The sequence below is a fragment of the Trematomus bernacchii genome, unplaced genomic scaffold, assembly GCF_902827165.1.
Source record: "Trematomus bernacchii unplaced genomic scaffold, fTreBer1.1, whole genome shotgun sequence".
Taxonomy (NCBI): domain Eukaryota; kingdom Metazoa; phylum Chordata; class Actinopteri; order Perciformes; family Nototheniidae; genus Trematomus; species Trematomus bernacchii.
In genome coordinates, this window is record NW_022987715.1 from 1,229,509 (window position 1) to 1,251,613 (window position 22,105).

The 22,105-nt window shown below is 39.7% G+C and overlaps 1 protein-coding gene across 2 annotated transcripts in view; it reads right to left on the reverse strand.

Moving 5' to 3' along the window:
• si:ch211-250c4.3 (uncharacterized protein LOC100535981 homolog) overlaps nucleotides 1-22,105 on the reverse strand; it is an 86,034-nt gene that overhangs the window by 59,564 nt on the left and 4,365 nt on the right. For both annotated transcript variants that reach the window (XM_034142187.1, XM_034142186.1), the window contains exon 2: nucleotides 14,516-15,267. In XM_034142187.1, coding sequence (XP_033998078.1) covers nucleotides 14,516-15,267 — 752 coding nt within the window. The remainder of the gene's footprint in view (nucleotides 1-14,515; nucleotides 15,268-22,105) is intronic.

The window sequence follows — 22,105 nt, forward strand, 5'->3', positions numbered from 1 at the left end:
TCCTCAGCTCTTCTGAGCGCTTGAGCATCTTTTTAAAGGTTGATTTGGTTTTACGACCTCAACATTCTCTGCTTCATCATCCCAATACATTTTGACACAAAATGCTTCAATCAGGTTCAAAGGGATAAAGTGATATTCATCAGATGGATTACTCATCTCTTTTCAAGTCAACACACCCCTGGTGGTTTTTGGAGCCTAATTAAGATAAGAAAGGGTATTCCTTCCAGGAGATGACCCTCACTTCTTCAGTGAGGCGGGGGGGGGGGGGGGGGGGGAAGGGGGTTGTCTGTAGCCCTAACCAATCAGACACGCTATCAGGGCTGGGCTGATCTTATCCTCGGCCCACAGAGACCTCTTGATCCACAGCCGGGAAAAGAGGGTGAGATTCAGGAATGCCCTCTTCTGCGTGCGTAAAAATTGGAAAGCACATGCAAACAAACACACATCCTGCTGCACTTCCTCTGAGCTTCCTCTGTCAAAAGCCAATAACGTCTCACACAGCGAGCAGACTGAGGCACCCAGGATGAAAGCTTCATGTCCAACACAACAAATACAGCCAGATCGTCCAATAATGAGCAGGAATTTTCTCTGATGTAACCATCAGTGGACGATGCCACATCAGGAATCCCTACTCAAAACGTCTTATTTTTGCTGTTTTTTAAATGTATTTCCAAAAGTGTTTAGATGTATGCCTATCCGATAAGGTATCAGGAATCCATAGATTGTTCACTGAGGCATGGTTTAAATGAATACCCTACTTTTTTTGTTAGTTTTTTTATCAAAAGGTTTAGAAGATAGAATTGGGGAGGGATGAAACCCTCTTTAATGGTCACACATGCAGAGCACACAGCACACACAGTGAAATTTGGCCTCTGCATTTAACCCATCCTAGTACCAGTAGTCTAGCACCAGGAGTCTAGCACCAGGAGTCTAGTACTAGGAGCAGTGGGCAGCTATTGCACAGCGCCCGGGGAGCAATCGGAGTGGGGGAGTGTCCGGTGCCTTGCTCAAGGGCACCACGGCAGGGCAGGAGATTAACTGGGACCTCCCCAAGTAGCAGTCCACACTCCATATTTTCGGTCTGGTCGGGGACTTGAACCGGCGACCCTACAGCTCCCAGTCCAAGCCCCTACTGACTGAGCCACTGCCGGACGGTGAACATTTAAGTAATATTTGCTTTTATGCTTAAAATGTTTCCTCTTTCACATGTTAACTAAAGAAAGATCAACAATAAAATCCCAGATCTGTGGGACCTGAGGCTCCCTCTGACCCTCTTGTGAGTGTTTCAGTATCTCTGCTGAATCCAAATGACGTTCCTATCATGACCGTGTTGGAAAAGAATGAAGCACCAGATGTGCGGAGCCTGCAGATAGGGAGGAAGGTACGAGCAGAGCACGTACGCTGCTCCTCTTCAACACACACACACACACACACACACACACACACACACACACACACACACACACACACACACACACACACACACACACACACACACACACACACACACACACACACACAGTGTCTCTGCTGCACTGTATCTTCTCAACACACTGTGTGCTGGAGTTTCCTTCTGTCCACTGTTAGTTTTGGCATTTGACTCTGATGTGGATTGATTCTTAGTCTTTAATTGAAATGTAGGTTTAGTGACATTTAAGTCAGCAACATTATTAAATGTCTAAGGTCACATGATATTCCAGCTCTGCAGTCCTCCTCAGCTCTTCTGAGCGCTTGAGCATCTTTTTAAAGGTTGATTTGGTTTTACGACCTCAACATTCTCTGCTTCATCATCCCAATACATTTTGACACAAAATGCTTCAATCAGGTTCAAAGGGATAAAGTGATATTCATCAGATGGATTACTCATCTCTTTTCAAGTCAACACACCCCTGGTGGTTTTTGGAGCCTAATTAAGATAAGAAAGGGTATTCCTTCCAGGAGATGACCCTCACTTCTTCAGTGAGGCGGGGGGGGGGGGGAAGGGGGTTGTCTGTAGCCCTAACCAATCAGACACGCTATCAGGGCTGGGCTGGGTAAGGGTTGACATCATGCCGTACCCGGAAGAATCAAATGGACAATGACGTATCTCCAACGAGGCGTTTTGGGGAAGTTTTTTCTGTGTTAGAGTTTTACTCGCTATAGGCTGTACTTTGAGGGTTTTGACTCTGCACACCGTTTACATGCATAAAAACCTTCATAACACACAAGGGGACGGGTAATAACCGGAAAAGCATGACACCTCTCCTTTAACACCGCAGTGCGTGGTGGAGTCACGAACTTTGCTACATTTACGTGTCTGCACCACGCAAACAACCCCAATGTAAAGTGAATGAGGCTCCTTTGTCGTGGTGCACACACGCATTTCTACAACGTCCAGCAGTGAGCTTTTATTCTATAAAACGTTTTTAAAATCTACTTTATAGCTTGTAGTAACTCACGGGAGGCTTCTTTTATTTTATTTGTATTCATAATAATTTTTATTTTTCGTCAGAATGTATTATGGTGCATTATTTACCAATTTTTGTTCTCAAAAAACAGTGCATTGTGTGTAATACAACTGTGATTTTTATTAAATTAGTTAGTTTTTAAGGAAGGCCAGAGCTTCAGCTGTGTCAAATAGATTGTTCCCTTTAGTTAACGTTATTTAAAAGATAATTATATTCCTATTTGATCATGTCCCCTTTATTGTATTACGGACGCAGAGAGCAATGTGAGCGTCCATTCCCATTGGATAACGGAGGATTTTACACCCGGAAGTAAGTATTCTCCTTACTGTCGATTGATTTTACAGTGATATCTGCACTACTCATCAACTCAAAAACACCAGATTATCCTTGTTAATTACACAACATTGATTGGTTTAAATTGTGTACAATGCTTTTGTAATTTTCCCCTTCGATTTGGAGAAACAAATATTTGTTCAGAGTTTAGGATGGCCGAAGACACTACACTACCCAGAATCCTCAGCTATTCCGCTTTGCCTCAAGCTCTGTGATTGGTTCTGAAAAACGTTTCGTAAAAGATAAAATCATACTTTATTCAGGAGTGCTTGCTTTACTCTTTGAAAGTCATCACATGAATGCATTGTAATAAATGGTTCGGCTGCATTAAATATTACACATCTGTCGTAGTTCTTTATTTATCTACAGAGATCGGGCTTCAGAATAGACCGGAAACTATTCTTTTACCGTTCTGTTTTAATTTCACAATAAAGTTAGTAGTAATAATTTGTTTTGATATTATTGTTTTTTATTAACTACTAGACCGCTGGGTCATGTTAAGACCATCTTTTCTGTGTTGCTGTGGGTTTTTTCCATCGCTTTTGTGTTACAAATATCAAAACAATAACAGAATATATCCGTCGTAAACTAAACCAGAAACAGCAGTATATTTTATTTTGTTAACACTGTAAACTTGACAGCTTTTTAACCCGCACCTCCTACTGGTTAAAGCACGTTATTACACGTTTAGAGTAATGCAATGCAGGTAGATTGTGTTGCTTTTTAATGACTGTTTTAAAATGCCTTTTTCTTAATGTCTTTCATTTTTGTAAAGCACTTTTGAATGTGTTATATTTGATGAAAACATTTAAATATTAAGAGTACATACTCTTAATATAGTGGGAAAGTGGAAGGTCAATGATATAAATAATATAGAATAGAAAATATCAAGAAGATACTGTAAGTGATCTCTACAATAAAACAGTTTAGTGCCTGATAGGAGGATGTGCAAAACAGACAAACTAATAAGGCTTTATTTAAACATTAAAGAATACTTTAGGTTAAGGTCTTCTTTTAAATAAGCTTTGGGGGTATCTACAGATATTAAGCCTGACAAAGTACTTAACGTCTAATATATTGCATGGTTTGTTTTGGAACTTGACAATCATCTTTCCTGCAATGTTAACTATGTTGAAGCACTTATTTTAACTGATATTATACATATTAATTATACTCTTATAAGATGTATGTAGATAGTATAAGAAATGTGCAGAATATGTTTAATGGTGGAGGTACACAGATATCGATAGATGTCTTGTAATGCACTGTTGAGGAACCTGTGACCCAAGTTTTTCATTCATTGCATAGCTACACCGTAGTTGTGTATATGATATGTCAATAAACCTTAGAAAATCTTGAAATCTTGAAAGGGATGTGCAAAATAGCCATTATATACAGTTTTTAACCTCTTAAGCCCATAGCCTGTTTTTCAGGTCTCAGGCTCGAAAATGACATTCCCAGAACAAATGACCATATCTTCCCTTCTAAAAGGGTTAAATTAATAATCTTTATTCTCAAAGTAATGATAAACCTGTGAGTTGGATGTAGAAAATTCAGAATCAATATAGATGTTTTTTATTTTAAAGAAAATTCAGATTTTACATAGTAAAAAACTGTAAATTATAGTGTCCGTCCAAAACATTTTTTTACTTATAGTGAAAACTACCCTTGGATGATGGGTTAGTAGACTACAAGCTTTAGGAATCCAAAGTACAACATATAATAAGTACCCTGTATCAAGATTGATGCAAAACAAGTGAAATTTGACTTTTTTAGAGAGATTTAGCCAAAAAACCAACCTGATCTCAACAGAATGCGTGACTCCACCACGACTCCTTAACACTGCATTGCGTGGTGGAGTCACGAACTTTGTTACATTTACGTGTCTGCACCACGCAAACAACGCCAATGTAAAGTGAATGAGGCTCCTTTGTCGTGGTGCACACACGCATTTCTACAACGTCCAGCAGTGAGCTTTTATTCTATAAAACGTTTTTTAAAATCTACTGTATAGCTTGTAGTAACTCACAGGAGGCTTCTTTTATTTTATTTGTATTCATAATCATTTTTATTTTTCGTCAGAATGTATTATGGTGCATTATTCACCAATGTTTGTTCTCAAAAAACAATGTATTGTAAGTAATACAACTGTGATTTTTATTAAATTAGTTCGTTTTTAAGGAAGGCCAGAGCTTCAGCTGTGTCAAAGAGATTGTTCCCTTTAGTTAACTTTATTTAAAAGATAATTATATTCCTATTTGATTAAGTACCCTTTATTGTATTACGGACCCAAAGAGCTGAGCGTCCATTCCCATTGGATAACAGAGCATTTTACACCCGGAAGTAAGTATTCTCCTTACTGTCCATTGATTTTATTTACAGTGATATCTGCACTACTCATCAACTCAAAAACACCAGATTATCCTTGTTAATTACACAACATTGATTGGTTTAAATTGTGTACAATGCTTTTGTATTTTCCCCTTTCGATTCGGAGAAACAAATATGTTTTCGGAGTGTGTGGATGGTAGAAGACACTACACTACCCAGAATCCTCAGCTATTGTTCCGCTTTGCCTCAAGCTCTGTGATTGGTTGACCTCCAACTGCATTCCAATGAAAAAAACGTTTCGTCAAAGATCAAATCATACTTTATTCAGCAGTGCTTGCTTTACTCTTTGAAAGTCATCACATGAATGCATTGTAATGAATGGTTTGGCTGCATTAAACATTACACATCTGTCGTAGTTCTTTATTTATCTACAGAGATCGGGCCTCAGAATGGACCGGAAACTATTCTTTTACCGTTCTATTTTAATTTCACAATAAAGTTAGTAGTAATAATTTGTTTTGATATTATTGTTTTTTATTAACTACTAGACCGCTGGGTCATGTTAAGACCATCTTTTCTGTGTTGCTGTGGGTTTTTTACATCGCTTTTGTGTTACAAATATCAAAACAATAACAGAATATATCCGTCGTAAACTAAACCAGAAACAGCAGTATATTTTATTTTGTTAACACTGTAAACTTGACAGCTTTTTAACCCGCACCTCCTACTGGTTAAAGCACGTTATTACACGTTTAGAGTAATGCAATGCAGGTAGATTGGGTTGCTTTTTATTGACTGTTTTAAAATGCCTTTTTCTTAATGTCTTTCATTTTTGTAAAGCACTTTTGAATGTGTTATATTTGATGAAAACATTTCAATATTAAGAGTACATACTCTTAATATAGTGGGAAAGTGGAAGGTCAATGATATAAATAATATAGAATAGAAAATATCAAGAAGATACTGTAAGTGATCTCTACAATAAAACAGTTTAGTGCCTGATAGGAGGATGTGCAAAACAGACAAACTTATAAGGCTTTATTTAAACATTAAAGAATACTTTAGGTTAAGGTCGTCTTTTAAATAAGAAAAAAGCTTTGGGGGTATCTACAGATATTAAGCCTGACAAAGTACTTAACGTCTAATATATTGCATGGTTTGTTTTGGAACTTGACAATCAACTTTCCTTCAATGTTAACTATGTTGAAGCACTTATTTTAACTGATATTATACATATTAATTATACTCTTATAAGATGTATGTAGATAGTATAAGAAATGTGCAGAATATGTTTAATGGTGGAGGTACACAGATATCGATAGATGTCTTGTGATGCACTGTTGATGAACCTGTGACCCAAGTGTTTCATTCATTGCATAACTACACCGTAGTTGTGTATATGATATGTCAATAAACCTTAGAAAATCTTGAAATCTTGAAAGGGATGTGCAAAATAGCCATTATATACAGTTTTTAATGAACTATTAGTAGAGAATAACGAGTAATGAATATGCTTTAGGGATCTGCAGATACATATTTAGTCTTCTCAAGCACCCCACTACCAAATATCTCGCCTGATTGTTGGCTGAATTCACTGAATTTTACTCCGGTGTAACTAAAGTCTGATTTAAGGGTTGTTTATATTTCACATCATTAATCCAAATCTGTAAAGTAACTAAATAAATGTAGTGGAGTAAAAATACCAGGTTAACCTTAAAGAAAGCCCTCAGGATTATAAAAGACCCCCATCACCCCACAAACTGTTCTGTCTGCTGCCGTCTGGCAGGCGGTACCGCAGCATCCGGACTAAAACCACCAGACTCAGGGACAGTTTCATCCCACAGGCCATAAGACTATTAAACACCTGAACTTAGAAACAACATCCATAACATTCATCTGGCTGCTACTTAGAAATTATTTATCTAATATATCATATTCCAATCACTTGTATATAGACTCTTATTGCACTATTTCACTTTTTACTATTTTACTATTTTTCTTTTTGTATTTACTTGCACTATTTGTTCTGTGTAGCCTATCTGTTTTATTGTGTTGCACTGTTGGAGGAGCCTGTGACCTAAGGGGGGGGTAGGACACGTTCTAAGCACATGGTGTAGTCCTATAGCTGAGGATTCTGGGTAGTGTAGTGCCTTCTGCCATCCACACACTACGAACAAATATTTGTTTCTCCGAATCGAAAGGGGAAAATACAAAAGCATTGCACACAATTTAAACCAATCAATGTTGTGTAATTAACAAGGATAATCTGGTGTTTTTGAGTTGATGAGTAGTGCAGATATCACTGTAAATAAAATCAATGGACAGTAAGGAGAATACTTACTTCCGGGTGTAAAATGCTCTGTTATCCAATGGGAATGGACGCTCAGCTCTTTGGGTCCGTAATACAATAAAGGGGACTTAATCAAATAGGAATATAATTATCTTTTAAATAACGTTAACTAAAGGGAACAATCTCTTTGACACAGCTGAAGCTCTGGCCTTCCTTAAAAACGAACTAATTTAATAAAAATCACAGTTGTATTACACACAATGCATTGTTTTTTGAGAACAAACATTGGTGAATAATGCACCATAATACATTCTGACGAAAAATAAAAATGATTATGAATACAAATAAAATAAAAGAAGCCTCCTGTGAGTTACTACAAGCTATAAAGTAGATTTTAAAAAACGTTTTATAGAATAAAAGCTCACTGCTGGACGTTGTAGAAATGCGTGTGTGCACCACGACAAAGGAGCCTCATTCACTTTACATTGGGGTTGTTTGCGTGGTGCAGACACGTAAATGTAGCAAAGTTCGTGACTCCACCACGCAATGCGGTGTTAAGGAGTCGTGGTGGAGTCACGCATTCTGGTGAGACCAGGTTGCAAAAAACCCCACTTCTGGGGTCATTTGGGTGGATTTGACCTATCTCTGGCCCCCCTTGCTCGATTTTGAAGAATGAAATCTCTTTATAACCGCTAGAGCCAATGGAATCGAGGGAAAGTTATATACACACCAAAACGTTAACAAATAAGGAGTGAGAGTGACGCGTTACCAAAACCGGAAGCTGCATACACTCTGGTGGCAGCTAACTTTTCCGCTCCGATTTTTACAAAAAAAATGGAATTATGGATTATAAATAATTTTTTCAAAGGCACAGGTACATTATCAACCTATGGATCAACAGTTGTAGCATTTTTTTTTTCGTCTTAATGCCATTGAACACGTCTTTTGACCTAATTGACAGCTACGGTGAGACGATCTGCCGTAAAAGCTCCGTAAAGGTACGTGTTGTGATGTCTGTGTTTGCTTCCCCTGTCGCAAGTTCGGATCGCTCAGTGATGATACTATACCTAAATAATCAGTGGAGTCTCAGCTTTAATCGGATATATTGTATGTGCAGCTACGATAAGTAATAAGGGTATCTTTATCTTGAATTGTGTGCCGCAGTGCGTTAGAATTTTTTCGCTCAGGGGTCATTTAGACGCTTCTTATGAGACTTGTGTTTTGTTTTGGTAAAAATGGTTCATATCTTCAGTTAGCTGAGATTCTTCCCGTTAATCTGGTGCTACACATTAATAGTTTCATAAATGTTAAGAAGCCCTGAGATATTATCTCGAAAAAAAAACGGTGGGAGGGGTCCAATGGGGCGACCGCCGTGCTTAAGAGGTTAATTAACTATTAGTAGAGAATAACGAGAAATGAATATACTTTATAGGGATCTGCAGATAAATATTTAGTCTTCTCAAGCACCAACTATCAAATATCTCGCCTGATTGTTGGCACTTGACAATCACCTTCACTGAATTTTACTCAGGTGTAACTAAAGTCTGATTTAAGGGTTGTTTATATTTCACATCATTAATCCAAATCTGTAAAGTAACTAAAATAAATGTAGTGGAGTAAAAATACCAGGTTAACCTTAAAGAAAGCCCTCAGGATTATAAAAGACCCCCATCACCCCAGCCAAAAACTGTTCTGTCTGCTGCCGTCTGGCAGGCGGTACCGCAGCATCCGGACTAAAACCACCAGACTCAGGGACAGTTTCATCCCACAGGCCAGAAGGCTATTAAACACCTGAACTTAGAAACAACATCCATAACATTCATCTGGCTGCTACTTAGAAATGATGTATCTAATATATCATATTCCAATCACTTGTATATGGACTCTTATTGCACTATTTCACTTTTTACTATTTTACTTTTTGTATTTACTTGCACTATTTTTTCTGTGTATCTGTTTTGTTGTGTTGCACTGTTGGAGGAGCCTGTGACCTAAGGGGGGGGGGGGGGGGGGGGGGGGGGGGGGTAGGACACGTTCTAAGCACATGGTGTAGTCCCATAGCTGAGGATTCTGGGTAGTGTAGTGTCTTCTGCCATCCAAAAACTCCGAAAAAATATTTGTTTCTCCGAATCGAAAGGGGAAAATACAAAAGCATTGTACACCATTTAAACCAATCAATGTTGTGTAATTAACAAGGATAATCTGGTGTTTTTGAGTTGATGAGTAGTGCAGATATCACTGTAAAATCAATCGACAGTAAGGAGAATACTTACTTCCGGGTGTAAAATCCTCCGTTATCCAATGGGAATGGACGCTCACATTGCTCTCTGTGTCCGTAATACAATAAAGGGGACATGATCAAATAGGAATATAATTATCTTCTAAATAACGTTAACTAAAGGGAACAATCTATTTGACACAGTTGAAGCTCTGGCCTTCCTTAAAAACTAACTAATTTAATAAAAATCACAGTTGTATTACACACAATGCACTGTTTTTTGACAACAAAAATTGGTAAATAATGCACCATAATACATTCTGACGAAAAATAAAAATTATTATGAATACAAATAAAATTAAAAAAGCCTCCCGTGAGTTACTACAAGCTATAAAGTAGATTTTAAAAACGTTTTATAGAATAAAAGCTCACTGCTGGACGTTGTAGAAATGCGTGTGTGCACCACGACAAAGGAGCCTCATTCACTTTACATTGGGGTTGTTGCAAAGTTCGTGACTCCACCACGCACTGCGGTGTTAAGGAGTCGTGGTGGAGTCACGCATTCTGGTGAGACCAGGTTGGCCAGACCAGCTGGGTAAACAGTGCGTCCTAGCCATCATTTATTCAGGAGTTTGATGGCTTGTGGGACGAAAGACAGCCTAGATCTGTTCTTTTTTATATAAGGGGCACGATATCTCCGCCCGGATGGCAACAGTTCAAAGTAAGAGGCAAGAAGGTGCCTCAGGTCACTCACAATATTGTGTGCCAATTTTAAAACTCTGTCCTTGTATAAGCATTCTATATTAGCAAATGAGATTCCTGTCAATTTACTGGACAATGTTATGGCCCTCCTGACCGACCTTTTCTGTGCCTCAGTTGCGTTGCCGAACCAGCATATAATGCCAAAGGAGAGCACAATTTCAATAAAAGCATGATAAAACACCTTAACCATTCTGTTGCCGACATTAAAAGACAATAATTTACTTAAAAAAAACATTCTTTGTTGAGACTTAGCATTTATTTTCTCACACCAAACATCCCATCTGAGCTTGTGGTTAAGCACGACACCAAGATATTTGTACTCAGTGACACATTGAATGGGCTCGCTATTTAAAAGAGTAGGGTTGGGCGATTGTGCTATTCTAAAATCAATTTCCATTTCCTTTGTTTTTGAGGTGTTTAGAAGCAGGTTTGACTTCTCACACCAGTTAATAAAGAAGTCAAGGACAGGCCCATGCTCCTCTTCCTCATCAAATAGGAGGCTGACCAGGGCCGTATCATCTGCATACTTAATAAAGTGCCTATTGGGAAAAGTGCTAATGCAGGACTGTATAAAATAAATAAAAGAGAGGATAAGACACATACCTGGGGTGAGCCTATCCAGATAGTTATTGTGTCAGAAAGTGCCATGCCTATTTTGACCTGCTGAGTTCTACAGCTGAGGAAGTCAACGATCCAGGAGATCAGACCAGGTTCAAGTGAGAATTCTTCAGTTAAAATATTTGGTAAAATACTTGGCTTGATGGTGTTAAAAGCCGATGAGAAGTTGGCAAATAGAATCTTTACATGGGCTTTTGGCGTCTCGAGGTGAGTGTGCAGAAGATGCAAGAGGGTTGCGATAGCATCTTCCACCCCTCTAGAGGCCTGATAAGCAAATTGCATGGGATCTACGAGGTGCTGCGTTTGTGAGATTAAATGCCTCTTAACTAAACGCTCAAAACATTTCATTACCAGTGAATAGTTTGTAAATAGTTTACCGTGAGATATACAGCATACTTTTGGCCATAATATCGCAGCCCTACAAATGAACTGAGATATCGACACATATTTTAAGCTATTCCAGTACGCCGACCAATACAATGCACGGTTTTAAGGATAGGATCAAGTCACTACTCATGTAGTTGCTTTTTACTGTTCTTTAGTAAGTGTGCAGCGCAATTTTGATTTAAAATGGCGATTTGAAGTTAATTAATAATTTAAGATGTAAATTAATTCCAGTTTAATGTTACTATTGAAAAGACGGTTTTGTTTGTAATACTTTCTATTTTTATTGTCTAATTTGGTGTCACCATTGTGTGCATTTGATAGAGATACAGGAGCAGTTGCTTTAGGGCCGCATAGCCCTTTAGGTCAAAACAATCTTTCCTGAAAGGCATACTCGGTTGGACTCGTTTGTTCATGTCAAGATTGTAAGAAATGAAAAAGCTTACAGATAATAACTTACAATGTACAGTTCAGTTTGCCTGCTTGTTTTTAAGATAATTTGTCCCAGCTGTTTTGCTGCCACAATGTCTAACTTATGTTAGATCATTTATGAATTTAGTCCCATAACTGGTCCTTTTTTCTTCCTATAACTGGTAATGTTGTCTAACATTACTGACAAAAACATAACTCTACTGAAATGTGATCACATTAAAGAGTTTATGGAGGGATAAAGCAACCCTTTAAATGAGCTGGCAGGAACAGTTTCTCCCTGCTGTGCAGCTGAGGAGTTCAAGTGAAGCCAGCAGCCGGCAATCATTAATTACATTTCACACCCGCACTGATGAGATAAGTATGCTTTGAAAATGGATACCAAGTGTGGTATTAGACATGCAGATAAACAGGTCCATATGATCCCTGTTACTGCCTGATGTTGGAAATATGATAGCTATGCACTCAATGAATCTGAACCTCCAGACGTCAGACTTGTGGTGTTTAAAGACATAGGAAAAGAGAAGAGGAGAAAAGGCACATGGGTAAACACAGGGACAATCCTCATGTTCACATATTTCAGGCAAGAAAAATCCAATATCCCCCTGCTGCGGACTATAGAGTCCCATTTAGCAGGGAAAGGATTTACATTATTAGTTGTGGTGATAAGTGATGAAGATGCCCGGGGGGGGGGGGCCCACCACCTGACTGCCTGCCAGCATTGTAGCCCCAGAGCCTGTCATGATGGGCCCCTAAAAGCCACTGCCACACGCCATGACCTCACAGGGGCTCCAGGGATCCTTGAAAGAGCTTCTTTCTGGGTAAATATGTAAGTCATTTGAGATATTTGACACTTATTTGATGCAGCTAGGCCGCCGAGCTGAAGGCCCTGAGAGCAGCGAGCTCCAGATGAGAGGGGCAGGTGGTCCGGAACAGTATTGCTAGGAAAATCTCCAGTCGCTCTGCACAGATGAACAGGTGCTGCATGACATGCGATGGACTGCACTGTAATGCATGCCCCCACCCACCCCCAACCACCTTACTGCTTCCCTCAGTGTTAGCTGGCGCTCATATTTTAGTTAGACTGCTGTGGCCACAATAATAAAAGCCTTGTCTTCAGAAAGGCCTTTGAGCTTGATATTTTTGAAGAGGGGGAGACAGGGAGGATATGGGGGACGGCTACAGGATGGATTATAATGACATTTGGTTTTTAAAGGATGACCAACATCAGCTCATAATTCTGATAACTCAAATACTTCAGTTTTTGACAAAAACGTTTTGCAAACTACTGATATTCCCATCAGGCTCTGCTGTACTCTGTGTTTTGTTCCTATTACAGAATGTTATGCTAACATGCAAGACTAAGATAGATACCTTAATTAACTGGTAAGCGTAAGCCTGTTAGCATCCTCATTGTGAGTATGTGAGCATAGTGGCGCTAGCATTTAGCTTAAAGTGAGAATGCCTAGGGTAACTGTATAATTAATTGATTTGGGAATTTAAACATTTTAAATATTGAAAGCGAAATCCACCTCTAAAATTCAGTGTCAAAGTATTCTTTTAGAATCTAAAGGAGTAACGTTATTGTTTGAAATGTTACTGATACTTATCATGAGTTCACCCTTTCAAACTAAATTCTCGGGAATAAAAAACCTGTTTACTTAATAGCTGCTTGCAACCTATAGAATCATTTCCACAATGTGTTCCCTCCAGTCAATGCAGAAGGCATTCATATGGAAAACTTAAGGCTGTATCAGTTTCTCCCTGGAGGAGCTGCCAGCAGTGAATCAAGGCCTGTCTGTGATGTGTTCAGGAACATCAAAAAGATGATTATGACTTTGCAGCATGCACAGCTGTCAGGTGCTCCCTCAGTAGTTCACTTTGTTCTCTCACTCTGGATGGGAACAAGAAAATAACTATTTTTTTCCCCATAACATGAATGAAACATGCCCCTGCATGTCATGATGAAAGAGGACAGTTGCTTTTTTGTCATGTCCCTGGCACAGGAACAGGCCCAAGCATGGGTGCAGTTTCTGTACTTTAAAAAATAAAAATGCAGTTACTATGTTCATACAAAATCGGAACATTGAAGGACTGTGTTAATAATACTTAAAAATGCATTGTAGACAATGTGACTGAAAGGTAAAGAGTTTAACATTATAGATAATGACAATGAACATCAATGAAAAAGTATAAGTATACGTAACATATTATATTAAGTTTACTTTACTTTATATGTTTGTGGGAGAAGGCCACCAGTGAGCTCCGAATTGTTTTCTTTTGTAAAATATCATTCTCACTTCGCACACACATGGTTGTTAGCTAGCTAGCTACCGCTAACATTCTGCATGTTCAGTCTGTACATAGTCTGATCCTCGTACATTTACTGCACAAAAAACACAAATGTTGAAAATATAATTTTTGGAGGTAACATGTCTAGAATAAAAGGAGACCCGGGGGACAGGGGCTATATGTGACCCGCTCTATCGAAATCAGTCGGAAGTCGCAACGGCTCATTTCAAAATAAACGTGGATTTGCGTAAAAGACTTTGGGTCAATGCGACTGATTTCGATAGAGCAAGTCACATATAGCCTATCCCATCTGGCCTGGGAACAAGAATGAAAGGTCTCAGAGGAAGTGCTGGATACATCAAGTGCAGAATGAAAATGGATGGGTCAGTTTGGATTGGATCTGGTTCTTACCTCACTCAGTCTGCAGCATTGGTCCATGTAGTCCTTCAGGCTGTCAATAGTGTCACTCCTTCCTATGGGCTCAGGCTCACAGTCGTTGTCCATCATGTCATCACAGGCTCCTGGTGAGGAGTGCTTCCTCGGCCTCGTGTCCTCTGAGCAGGTCCGATCTCTTACAGCTCTGGTGTCCTGGAGCTGTTCACACATCTCAGCCCTGCACTGTTCCCTCTCTGTGAGCAGGTCCACTCTCACAGCTGGACTCAGTTCCTCTGAGTGTGTGAACACATTATCCTGAGTATCCCCTGCTGTACTAAGACTGATATCCACTGAGTCCTCTGCCTGATGGATCTCAGATGTGTGTTCATCATGCAGAGAGGCAGGGTCAGAGTTCAGGATGCAGGAGTTGCAGGAGGACTCTCTGCTGTGGACCACGAAGCTGTGCTCCGAGCCTGTTGGGGTGGACGGAGAGTTAGCTCCACTCGGCAGCTCCACTCCAGAATCCTCAGACTCAAACGTATACAGCCTCGGCAGCTGGGAGTCTGAGAAAATAGCAGATAGGTAGTCTGGCCCCGACTTTTCATCAAGACGGTACTTCAGCTCAGAGGCTGTGATGGGCTCCGAGATATCCTGCTCTGAAACGGACGCAGTGGAGAGCGTGGACACCAAGTCTTCTGCCATCAGGAGCCTCTCCTGGAAGTTGCTAAAGAGCTTAATTTTGGTCAGGACCACCTCACTGTCCTGCACCGCATCTCTGTCTCCTTTCCCTGCAAACAGATGAAGAAGTATGGATTTATGCTTGTAGGCCTTGCAAAGTCCCACAATAAAAGGTTATTTGAAAGTGCTGTTTTTGTATCTAATGCCTTTTAAAACTGTTTTAATTTACTGGCACAAAATATAAAGTGTTTCCTGATTCGACCCAGCAATTGTTAAGGTTTGGTTAGGTTTAGAAACAAAAAAGACTGGTTAGGGAAAAACATGGTGTTTTTCTTGGGAGAACTGTCCCCCATCTGCATACTGTACCTGGGCCCCCAGTTTGAAATGTTTTCACACAGTCTGAAATGTGAGAGCTGATGCCTCAAAGGAAACAAAAGACCTTCAAATACTTGAAGTGAAGCCAAAGTGTAGCTTAGGGCTGCCAGAGGGAGGATTTTCTTGACCTAAAATCCATAATAACTTAAATTCATCGAGAACAAAACAGAAGACTGAAGAAGCGCAGGCATTACAAGCATTCTGTCAACATCAGGGGGCTAACTCTTCATGAACTATGGATGGACCATGTGCACCATCAAACAAATGCATCTGTACGACTGGAAGACTGGTGTTCATGTAATGCTACATTCCTCTGTGAAATACCACAGGAGCCACACAATGTGTCAGTGTCCCCGACCTGTCCAGCTTTGATCAGAAGCTCCAGTTAAGACCATTATAAGGAGCAGCCATATGTGTCCTCTCCTCTTTCTCAGAGTGGGCAATCTGATATGTCTCTCTGCCAATCAAATGGACATTTTCTCCCTACCTTGTAAACTTTGGAATTATAAGAAGAAAATTCTTGTTACCCAAGAAAAATGCAGGGGCCCTTATTAAGTTAAGGGTTGTTATGTTTGTTCAGTCAAATACGACTGCAGTTTACACCATTTTGGAATAATATAGTATAATATGAGGGCTACATGACACCCATCAATAAAGGAGGTTTGACAACTTCCTGCAGGGTGAACTGGATTACAAAATTAGAATGAAGAATTACGAAATTACTTATAAAATGTAATAAAATACATATAAAAAAGAGAGTCAAGATCTTAATAAAGATAAACATTAAAGGTCACCTATCATGCAATTTCTAGGCAATAGCATAGGTCTCAGATATGTAAACATTTATAAAAAATATGTCTATGAAGTGTTTTGCTCAAAATACCAAACAGATCACCCATTCTATCCATGCCTCATATCCCTCTATTTCACTTCCTGTTACTAAATTGCTGATTCGGGGTATAAAGCTTTAAAAAGAAAAAAGAAAAGAGGGGGCGGAGCTTATGCCTGCTCATGCGGGACCCAGCAGATACTGTCTAAAAGAAATGCTGCGGGGATGAAACGCCAAAACCACATCAAGGATTATTCCTGTAACAGTATGGAGCTCAAATGCTTTTTCTCTCTCAGGTTTACCACAAGGTGAGTTCCTTTTTATATCCTGCTTCTTAACACATACTCTCTCCAGTACAGGTTAGCTCTGAGTGTTAGCGATGCTTGCTAATGTAAACAAAGACCATATTACGTCCAAAACACGTCGGGCATTGATTCTGATAGCAAGTATTTATGTATAAAAAAAGACATACACAAGTACATTTTGCATGATAGGTCCCCTTTAACATTTTATGTTTTAAAAACAATATATACATATTCTCAGTAACAAAAAAAGAAATGCTGTGAGAATTAAACTGAAGTCTTGGGTTAATGGGTTTTTGGCCCAAAGCAACAGCAAGTATTACAGTGCTGCTTCTGTGTGGTTCATATGACCCAGAGGGGATGTTGTTATTTTGAGGGGTGGGGGCCTCCACTAAATGATGAATGATACTCCAGCTTTAGTTTAGAAACAGGATGTTTGCTGATTGGAACTGATTGGAGGGTTTTCAACTTGGATTGTAACTTGGCACAACTGAAAACATCTCAAATAGTGAATTATCTTATACTGATACAAACAAAGCAATATTAGCTACTTATGATTTTACAATCTTATCAAATCGATAAAAAATTAAACATAGGTGTTAACCAGTTGAGCCCTGAGCCTGTTTTTCAGGCCTCAGGCTTGAAAATGACATTCCCAGAACAAATGACTATATCTTCACTTCTAAAAGGGGTAAATTAATAATCTTTTTTCTCAAAGCAATGATAAACCTGTGAGTTGGATGTAGAAAAGTCAGAATCAATATTGAATTTTTTTATTTGAAATTAAATTCAGAAGATTTCACGTAGAAAACTTCAGCTCATCTCTGACCAAAACAAGAACACACACACAGTCTACTGTTGAGCAGTAGCAGATCTGACTAAACACTGATAGTCCAGAGTTTGGTTTTGCCAGAGGCCTGTACTACGAAGCCGGATTTTCGCTTAGCGAGGTAACTTCGGGGTAAACTCTGGGTTTCCGGTCCTACGACGCTGGTTCACTTCTTACCGGGGTAGATCTCCATGGTAACTTATTCTGAACGGCAAACCTGCTCCGGAGCGGTTCCAGGATAAGAGATCAACTCAGTGAAAGCACCGCCTGCTGACCAATCAGAGCTCAGTGTGCAGAGTTTAAAGCTATCAAGTCATATTACAGGATAAAGTAAATACAGAAAAACTGCCGTTGCAGGAAAGACGGCCGGCAAAAATCAACTGACTGTGTGAACGTGAAAATTAATAGAATATCACCTCCCATCTTCAGAGCAATCTGACTAATATAACATTAGCGTTAAAGGTCCCATGTCATGCTTTTCCGGTTATTACCCATCCCCTTGTGTGTTATGAAGGTTTTTCTGCATGTAAACGGTCTGCAAAGTCACAAACCCGCAAAGTACACCCTGTAGCGAGTAAAACTCTAACACAGAAAAGACCTGTCTATGCTGCCCCAGAACGCCTCGTTGGAGATTTCTCTTTTTCCATTGTTTTCTTCCTGGGTACAGTGACGTGCCCATACCCAAATGGACCAATCCGTGGAGCCGTTACGTCCGCGGAGCCGGACCAATCCGCGGACTTCCTCACACACACACACTCAGTCTTTTCTCAGCTGCAGCTCGGCCGATTTCTCCTCCCTGAGACGGCGGGACGCGGCGAGGCTGTGAGTCTGTGTGTGAGCACACACACAAACTCCCAGCCAGGCTGCGGGTGTGTGTGTGTGCTCGGGCTGGTTTCGGGCTGGGTTTCACTGTGTCTCGCTGTCTCGCAGACGGCCACTGGGCTCACAGGGAGGGGGGGGCAGGAGCTCCAACAAGCCGTTTAGGACAGAGAGTGAATACACATACTATACAGAGATGCTGTATGAGAAACCAATGTGAGTTTGGAAAATTGCACAATATAAATCTATTTTAGTAGACCTCAACAATGGAATTATGATCAGTAGAAATGGCCATGACATGGGACCTTTAAAAAAGCTTACTTAAAGGGGACCTATCATGCAAAATGCACTTTTGTACGTCTTTTATACATGAATATGTGTCCCCGGTGTTCCAGGGAACTCACCAAGTGTCAGAAAACACAACCCTCTCTATTTTCCTCCATACCCAAATCTCTAAAAAAGGGGCTGCAACGGATCTGATAAAAACGTATCCAGATTTGAACACTGTCCTGACGTCAGGACGGTGGCGCTACGGCTATTGGGCCAACTCCACCAATCAGGAGGAGACAGCCACGGACATTGCCGTTCGAAAGCGCTGGAGACGCTGTAGTACATATGCCAGGCCTGTAGATGGTGCTGTTCTGCCCTTATCTGCCCTTACAAACACAGAGCTAAAAAATGTCAAATTGAGCAAAATGAGGCATGGCTAAAATGCATGATCTGTTTGGTATTTTGCAAAAAAAAAAGTATAAATATGCCTTATATAGGTATGGTCCTACACTATATTATTCAAATATAGCATGATAGGTCCACTTTAAATATCTGCCACAACATAAGTAACCGGATCAAAGTAACAATACGTACAGTCCGCGGCACTGAGTGCAGACTTCGATGTGTCCCATTATCATTCATATCACATCATATCACATCATATCACATCATAATGTATCATATATTTCCTTATCTGAGTCAGCTTCTTGAGCCGTATCTGGCCGTGCAACACTTACAGTGTCACATACTGTATGCAGAAGTATTATTTTAAGCAACACATTAAGTTGACGAAACACTCGTGTCACGGGGCAGTGATATCATAAACCTGTTAATGTACGCATTCAAACACTTTTTCTGTTACCAGCTGTATTCACCTTGCAGGTGCAGCTATGTGGCTTTTATCCTGGATAAAGTGTTTAAGTCATGGATGGTTAAAGTTTAACTTCTTCATATTTGTCTAATATTATAGCTTACTTTTCATTCAGGAAGTATGACGCTGCGCTGTCAGTACGCTTGTCCATGTTTGTGATCGGTCAAATGTTGCTAACCCCACCCCTTTCATGTGAACGCGCACTCAGCCGGACAGAGAAACCCTGGCTTGAGTTACCGAGTTGATAACCAGCTTCGTAGGACCGCTTAGCGAGATCGCGTTTGTTTTGGGTTAGTTAAGCCAGATAACTCAAACATATCCAGGGTATGTTGAACTGGATTCGTAATACAGGCCTCCGGTTATTGGCCTCTGAAGGTTCTGAACCAGGTTTCCAAACATAACTCTGCAAATAACAAACTCTCTTCCCAAACAATGTAATTTAACTCATTTGTTATACCTTCAAATGCCTTTTATATCATATTTACCAGACAAAGACTTCTACTGGCCTTGTGAACTATGATGTTTGTCAGGACAGAATGTTAAGGGTGGATTTTAAAATCACTATTGCATTTTCCCCATAGACAATCTATAAAAGAGAGGTCTGCAAACTGGTAACAGGACTCATACAACTGCAAAGAGGTTTTTTTTTGCAGAATGCTGGGAGAAATATAAGAATGTGTGAAGCATTTCTTTTGTCACATGAGCAGGTCACTTAGGTTTATTGTTTTACCAAGTGACCTCACCGTATGAGTGAACCACTTTGGGTTTATGTATAAAGAGCAATAATGACAGGGGAATAACATGAATTCATCCATTGATAGAAAACCTTTATCTTTGGTTCCTGCACTTCTCTGCATAACTTTATTCCTACTGATGTTTCTCAGAGGCAGAGCTGCTCAGCAGAACCACAGCTTTCCTGAGTGGCCAATCATAAAGGTCGGGCACAACGTTTAAACTGTTTAATAAGCTCTTCTGCTCGATTATGAACTGCTCCATTAAAGAGATGCAGAATGGTAAAGTCATTGAAATGTGCCAAGGGTACACACTCCTCTCTGAGTGAATAATGTTAACCCACTGTTAGCACCAATGGTGCTAAGTAGCTTGCTAACAAACAATTGGGGGACATTAACGTCAGCATTTTACCACATTTCTGACAGTAAAAATGTAGAAGATAGGCTATAGTAGTATACCTTATAGCAATAATGTGTCAAGATCAGATGAACACACGTTTACATATTAAAAAGCATTTTGTTTTGTTTCAAATTACATCATTAATTTGATGGGTAAAACTGCAACCGTTATCTAAATACAATTCCTTTGAAATGTAATTTAAATGCAGTTTGTATAGGAATGCATTGTAGGGCTCATTGTAAGAGTTAATTGTTCTCTAGACCTCCAGAAACTGTCCAAACTCCTGACCTACTTTTATTCACTGAGGTTCAAGCAAGCCTTTAACACACTTCTGTTTTTGTGAATGTCTCCACTTTACCCGCCAGTGACGTATCCATCCTTTTCTGACTATGACTGATGAGCAAAAGTATATGAAACTGCTGGTTAGACATGTTGCACCACAGCCTTATCTTATCACAGCTGTTGAACATGTAGGTAAACTATACAATTACCATCCCAGAATATTAATGGCCGCTTCTTCCAGGTGTCAGCCAGTGTGTGGACTACTGCTGACCCAGACATGGGACTGTTTAACTGTCCTGCACTGAGCCAATACCTAGCCAATAGATAACGTTTGATCCTTTAGTTTGGTTTGGCTTTCATACCCCCACACACTGTACTATCCTGTACAACTAAAAGTGACAAACTAGGAGGCGTACATCAGAATCTAAATTCAGATTTTTGTAAATCTAAAAATGCATATTAATGTACCTTTTCAGGAGAATAAATAAAACTAAAGTGTTGGAGCAAAATACCAAAAAATGAACTTTTGTCATTAGCTCTTTCATGTCCTCATATGAGAAAACTGATTTTTGTTTCCATCAAACCTAATATTCCTACATTGCCTTTATTAAGGACATTGTCTCTTAACTGTAAAATATAGTAACAGTTAGTTTAAAGCAACCAGATATTTTCTTTTCAAAGCCAGTAGCAATAGTGATTCATCATTTGTATTCTGACTGACAGGTCTGGAGTGAGGAGGAGGAAATAAAGCTATCACCACATCTGACTCATGCACATATGAACCTCTGTTCTTGGTGAGTCAAATCACATGCACATAAGAGAGCAGGTATGTGACAACGTCATCGGCAGACATCAACATTGCAAACAACAAATCAGTTTATTCAGTTTATTGTCATTGCCCAAACATTCTATGCCAAAAAAGTGGCAGATAAAGTCAGGAGCCAAGGCGCTGGCAAAGTTAAAAAGGAGATTATTCATAGATCTACATATATATGTAGCCTGTGGTCTCTTAGGTGACGCGCACTTACATGTCCATTCCCCACCATGACCTCCACACACTCACTTTCCGCTTCACAAACAGTAGACAGACTAATTCCTGAATTCAATGTGAACAGTGGCATTAGCATGAGGGCTACTGTCCTGTATGAGCTGCAGCTCTGTATAAGTCCCTGTAGAGTCTTTGTGTCCAACTCATCTTTTCTCAACCAACACAAGAATCTTTTTTCAGTGACTAAATAGC